Below are 6,752 nucleotides of genomic sequence, written 5' to 3' on the forward strand. Positions count from 1 at the left end.
ACTGCAGCAGTCACATTGGCGGTGTGCAACCTCTTAATAGGTCTGGCAAAAACATGCCTTGACATTTCCCTGTAGGCAAAAAGCAGACATGGAATGTAAGACATCCCATCTCCTTCTGAGTTTTTCAAGGAGTGCTCTAAGCATGCATTTTAATGTTTGGGTAAATCTTTCAACCAGTCCATTGGTCTGTGGATGGTAAGGGGTAGTAAACTTGTAAGTCAAACCACACTCCGGTCACATGTGTTTTAATAATGCAGACATGACGTTTGAACCGCTGTCTGATACTACCTCCTTAGGAAAGCCATCTCTGGTAAAAATACCCAGGAGAGCCTTGGCCACTGCAGGGGCAGTGATGGTCATCAGTAGAATGGCTTCAGGGTACCTAGTGGCATGATCCACTACCATTAAAATTTACCTGTTTCCTGAAGCTGTTTGAGGGTCAAGGAGGGAAACACGGTCAACCTCTACCCTTTCGAAAGGCACCCGACCACAGGTAGTGGGATTAAGGGGACCTTCAGGTGGCTTCCTGCCTTGCCAGTGGCTTGGCAGGTATTACAGTCCTTCACCTTCTGGAACATTCCAGGCCAGTAAAAGTGATTGAGTAGCCTGCTTCAGGTCTTGTTTTTGGCCCAGATGCCCAGCTAGGGGAATGTCATGGGCTAGAGAGAGACGGAACTCTCTGAACTGCTGGGGCACCACCACCCTCCTGGTTGCACCAGGCTTGAGGTCTCTGGCCTCAATAGGCAGGAGTCCATCCTCCCCAATAAACCCTGTGGGTACCACTGACACTACCCTGTTCTTCCTGTGGAGCTTGCTGCCTCAGGCCTTCAAGAGTGGGAGAGGTTCTTTGTCCCTTGCACCTATCCTCCCTAGAGGGTCCCACTGGCCCTAAGAGCTCTGGGTGGTAAGGCCCAAGCTTTGCAGGTTCAGTTCCCCCCGGGGAAAACAAGTCCTCTTCCTGAGAAGAGGGGTTCTGACCTGTGATTTCTTCAAAAGTTGGTCCCCCAGTCTTCATGCCTTTTCTCTTGGAGGGTTGGTCCACTCTATCAGGATCCAACACTTCTTTTTCTCTCTAGGGTTTGCTCTGTTCTCTTGACTTGACACAACCCCATTCTGGGGAGCCCAAGCATTGTGTTGTGGTGTGACTTTAACTTTGATGTACCTAATGGATTCTTGGGTACATCACAGAGAATGTCTGCAACCAGGCAACAAGGCGAGTTGGAAGAAGGCAGCAGGAGGAGCAGGAGTAGGCTCTGTTGTGGTTCTGTTGTGGTTATGTTGTGGTGGCTATTTCTGACAAACTTGTAGCTAAATAAATGCCTGGAATATGAACTGTGCATCGCACTGTTTCTTAACAAGTTGTCTACGAGGATGGGATCCAACTACAGCAAGACAAAGGACCCAGCTTTATGAAGATTTAATTGCATTCCACTCACCAACTGGTAAGCTGAATTATTTTTGACAAAGCATTTTGTTTAACCTCCGTAACCGTTTTATTTGTATTTTTTATTTCTTCTTGATATAGCGTCAAGGCAGACATCGTGTGCCCGAGCTCTGTTGCTAAACAGAGCAAAGCACGCGTGTGGTTACAGCGTCCATTGGAAAACTGATAACGCGTGCATAGCGCGTGCCTGTCATCACCGCGTTTTTCATATGTATGTGATTGAATTCAATTATACACAGGCACCAGCACCTTTTCTTAGTGGGTGTGGCGTCCAATGAACAAACTGTCAACCCGTGCACAGCGCGAGTCTGTCATCACCGCGTCATTCTTACGCATGTGATTAAATTCAAATATACATTGGTGCCAGCACCCTTTCTTAGCGCGTGTGGTAATGCACACATTTTTACGCGCGTATAGGCATTTTAATTTTAAAATAAAAAAGGAAAGTGAGTGAGTGAAGAGAAGAATAAACTTACCACGAATGTTCCAGCGATGCAGTCACCGTCAAGGAGCCTCCGATGTCGCTGCATCATGAAAAAAATAATAAAAACAAACCCAGCAATAGAAACAGAAACAAGACTGTCAAAACCATAGGAATAGAAAAGGGACAACAAGGAATTACATGTACGAGTGGGTACAAAACAAACAGCAAAGGAAACTGTAAAAACACTGCCAAACCTAAGGAATATAAAGGGACAACATAGTACCAGTAGGTACAAAACAATTAGAATTTAAAAAAAGAAGAAGAACTTTTCACAGCCACCACAACAGAATAAAATAATTTACTGCCACCATTCTTTTTAAGTGCTTAAATGTTAGTAATTTTGTTTGAATAGTAGCAATGGCAGCAAGGAGCATGTTACCACCTCCACAGTTCAGGGGAACCAATCTTACCATGGAAGAGATGGAGGAAAATGTTAGACTCTTATATTATAGCTATAGGTGGAGAGAAATTCTCTCCAGCAAGGAAACAAGGAGTCCTCCTACACAATTTAGTAATTGAAGGTCGTAATATTTATGAAAGCCTTGATGAAATCACTATAGGAACAGTTGAAGGTGAACCTCATGATATTTTTGAGATGTCTATGATGATGTTGGAAAAACATGTTGGCCCAAAAATAAATGTAGTAATGGAACGTCATAAGTTCTTCTCAAGAATTCAAGGGAAGACGGAGAAAGTGGGAAATTACATACCATCTTTAAAAAGCTTGGCACGCACATGTGACTTTGAAGGACTCAGTGACTCATTGATAAGAGATCAATTGGTGCGTTGCACTAACAATCCACGAGTCCAAGAGAAGCTACTAGTAAAGAACCAAACTTTGAAGGAAGCAAGGGATATCATTGAAGGGATTGAACACACCACTGGTTGGGTTCGAGAGATGATTGAGAAACCCATTAATGCTAATGTAGCTGAAGTAAACATGACCAGTGTAGTTGAGGATGAGTATGATCTTACCAGTCAAGTGGAGACGCTAAGCGTCAGAAACACTCAGAGTAAGGACAGAATTAAAGGAAAGGCAACTAAAGATTTGCGGGACAATTACAAAACCAAGTGCTACAGATGTGGTAATTGTAGGAAAATGGCTCCCTGTTGCAGTTACCCCCCACTTTTTGCCTGATATTGATGCTGACTTGACTGAGAGGTGTGCTGGGACCCTGCAAACCAGCCCCCAGCACCAGTGTTATTTCACTAAAAATGTACCATTGTTTCCACAATTAGCACGCCCCTGGCACACAGATAAGTCCCTTGTAAAAGGTACCAGTGGTAGCAAGGGCCCTGTGACCAGGGAAGGTCCCTAAGGGCTGCAGCATGTGTTGTGCCATCCTAAGGGACCCCTCACATAACACATGCACACTGCCATTACAGATTGTGTGTGTTGATGGGGGGAAAAAGGCAAAGTCAACATGGCATCCTCCTCATCATGCCATGCCCACAAAATACTGCCTGTGGCATAGGTAAGTCACCCCTCTAGCAGGCCTTAACAGCCCTAAGGCAGGGTGCACTATACCACAGGTGAGGGCATAGCTGCATGAGCAATATGCCCCTACAGGGTGGCCATATTAAGTATATGGTCTGGGAGTTTGTCAAAACGAACGCCACAGCGCCATAATGGCTACACTGAATACTGGTAAGTTTGGTATCTAACTTCTCAGAGTAATAAACCCACACTGATGCCAGTGTTGGATTTATTACAAAATGCACAAAGAGGGCATCTTAGAAGATGCCCCCTATAATTTACCCAATCCTTCAGTGCAGGACTGACTGTTCAGTGCCAGCCTGCCACTGGGACGAGTTTCTGCCCCCCTGGGGTGAGAGCCTTTGTGCTCTCTGAGGACAGAAACAAAGCGTGCCCTGGGTGGAGGTGCTTCTCACCTCCCCCTGCAGGAACTGTAACACATGGCGGTGAACCTCAAAGGCTCATGCCTTTTGTTACAGCACCCCAATGCATCCCAGCTAGTGGCGATGCCCGCCCCTCTGGACACAGCCCCCACTTTTGGTGGCAAGTCCAGAGGAGATCATGAGAAAAACAAGGAGGAGTCACCCACCAGTCAGGACCGCCCCTAAGGTGCTCTGAGCTGAGGTGACCCCTGCCTTTAGAAATCCTCCATCTTGGTTTTGGAGGATTCCCCCTATAGGATTAGGGATGTGCCCGCCTCCCCTCAGGGAGGGGGCACAAAGAGGGTGTAGCCACCCTCCAGGACAGTAGCCATTGGCTACTGCCCTACTGACCTAAACACACCCCTAAATTCAGTACATAGGGGTGACCGAGAACCCAGGAAATCAGATTCCTGCAACCTGAACTAAGAAGAAGGACTGCTGACCTGAAAGCCCTGCAGAGACGACGGAGGTGACAACTGCTTTGGCCCCAGCCCTACCGGCCTGTCTCCTGATTTGAAAAACCTGAACAGCGACGCATCCAACAGGGACCAGCGACCTCTGAAGCCTCAGAGGACTGCCCTGAACCAAAAGACCAAGAAACTCCTGTGAGCAGCGGCTCTGCTCAACACCAGCAACAACTTTGCAACTTTATTGCAACTTCTGAAGACTCCATTCTTCCCACCGGAAGCGTGAGACTTCACCCTGTGCACCCAACGCCCCGGCTCGAGCTCCAGAGAACCAACACTACAGGGAGGACTCCCAGCCGACTGCGACCTCGTGAGTAGCCTGAGACAACCCCCCTGGACACCCACAGCGATGCATGCAGAGAGAATCCAGAGGCTCCCCCTGACCGTGACAGCCTGTAACAAGGGACCCGATGCCTGGACCAAGCACTGCACCTGCAGCCCCCAGGACCAGAGGGAACCGAACCTCAGTGCAGGTGTGACCCCCAGGCAAACCTCTGCCTAGCACAGTCAGTGAATGGCCCGAGGAGCCCCCCTGTGCCCTGCCTGCATCGCTAGAGTGACCCCCGGGTCCCTCCATTGATTTCAATTGCAAACCCTGTTGCGTAGGCACTGATTATCTTAATGAGACTACTGGATTTTGAGCAACAAGATCGTCCACAATGTGGGGGACTGAGTCTGGCCCACGGTAGATGAACTCTTGTCACTCTAAATCCGGGTTTTGCTCAGGCTAACTAGCAGTGCTTCATCTCTCCCAAATGGTAGAGACAATTGGGCAGCCGAGCGCATGACATCTCAGTACTTCTCAGGTAAGTCGTGGTCAATCAGGTCACAACCGGTTCTCTTATACACAGTGCTGTCTCATATATAAATCACAATAAAGGCGTTGTAAGTTTTAAAGATTAGTTTAATAAAACAACTGCATTTTGGATAACAAAGCATAAGCTGCAATAACCAGAACTACACAACACAGTAATATTAAAATAGTAACGATGAGAGTGAAGCACAACAATAAGGCTATCATAGTGCTGCTGGATTATTCTCTCTCTAAGTTATATTTTGAGCACAGCATGTTAAGCTCTAAGCCTGCCTTTCAGGTTCCCCCGGGAGGACATAAACCTTCATACCTGAGCAAGGCCAGTAATCTGCAACAGCATCTGCAACGGGGCATTCAGCATACAGTTTGGGTTCCCTGGCTGGGTTCTCCCTCTTGACCTGTACTAGGACTAGAAATTGTTTTTATAACTAGCACGCAGATGTTCTAAGAAAATGTCCCTACCCTAAGGATGTGTATTTTCTATGAATGCTGCAGACTAAACTTCTACCACGTTTACCAGCAATGTACCAGACTGTAGCCTTGACTGAAGCACAGGGCGATCAAGAATGCATTATTTGAGAACATGGTGCTGAGCTAAGCTAAACAGTGCAATAGAAGAAATTAAAACAAGACCGTAAAAACTGGTTATTGTAAAATAAGAAATAAGAAAATAAGAAAATATATTTTTCTCTATAAAAACTATTGACCTGGAGTTAAGTCTTTGAGTGTGTGTTCCTCATTTATTGCCCGTGTGTGTACAACAAATGCTTAACACTACCCTCTGATAAGCCTACTGCTCGATCACACTACCACAAAATAGAGCATTAGAATTATCTAATTTTGCCACTATCTTAACTCTAAGGGGAACCCTTGGACTCTGTGCACACTATCTCTTACTTTGAGATAGTATATACAGAGCCATCTTCCTACAGTAATCCAACCCTTTTCTCGAATAGTCCTGATTGTTTTGCCTGGAACTTAACATGTAAAGGGTGTGGAAAAAAAAGGCAGATTATTAAAGTTTGCAGAAGTCTCAAGATCAGTAATGTTGAATCACAGGATCTGCATTAACACGCTGTTTTATGCATATCACAGGATATGCCAATGAAATCCAGGGTAATGATGTGGATGTGGGTTGTATAAAAATGCCAGAATGCCAGGTTACTATCGACGGCAAGGAAGTCACAGTTCTTGCAGTTTCAGGTTCACCATTGGTGGGAGCTAAGAATTGGGAACGCATTTTTGGGAAATTGGATATACACTTACGGAAACCTGACATTAATCCAGGAGGCTAGGGAGGATCCAAGATTGACCTCATTGGATGCACCATTTATGAGGATCCATTTCAAGGGATGAGAGACAGTAGGGAAAGTCTATGTGGCTAAAAGGGGTAACAAGATTTGGGTATCATATTAAATCTGAATGCCAGTGATCAAGTCATGTTAGTAGGAAATGTAGGTGATGGAGAGGATGTAATCAGAGAGTTCCCTGATGGGTTTACGGATCAACTTGGTGTGTTCAAGAATTTTGGACGCAAGATAATCCTCAAGAATAATGCTACTTAATAAAGGAAGGAAGGTACCGAACCTCATGTTGAGTTTATTGGAAAAGGAATTAGACAGACTCAAAGGAATGGATGTCATT

The 6,752-nt window shown here is 45.8% G+C and overlaps 1 protein-coding gene across 1 annotated transcript in view; it reads right to left on the reverse strand.

Moving 5' to 3' along the window:
* LOC138301476 (E3 ubiquitin-protein ligase TRIM39-like) overlaps positions 1–1,974 on the reverse strand; it is a 197,789-nt gene extending 195,815 nt beyond the window's left edge. Inside the window, exon 1 of the mRNA XM_069241989.1 lies at positions 1,921–1,974. Within this exon, the coding sequence (XP_069098090.1) occupies positions 1,921–1,974 (54 nt within the window). The remainder of the gene's footprint in view (positions 1–1,920) is intronic.
* Positions 1,975–6,752: the final 4,778 nt, after the last annotated feature.

The sequence above is a fragment of the Pleurodeles waltl genome, chromosome 6 (genome assembly GCF_031143425.1).
Source record: "Pleurodeles waltl isolate 20211129_DDA chromosome 6, aPleWal1.hap1.20221129, whole genome shotgun sequence".
Taxonomy (NCBI): domain Eukaryota; kingdom Metazoa; phylum Chordata; class Amphibia; order Caudata; family Salamandridae; genus Pleurodeles; species Pleurodeles waltl.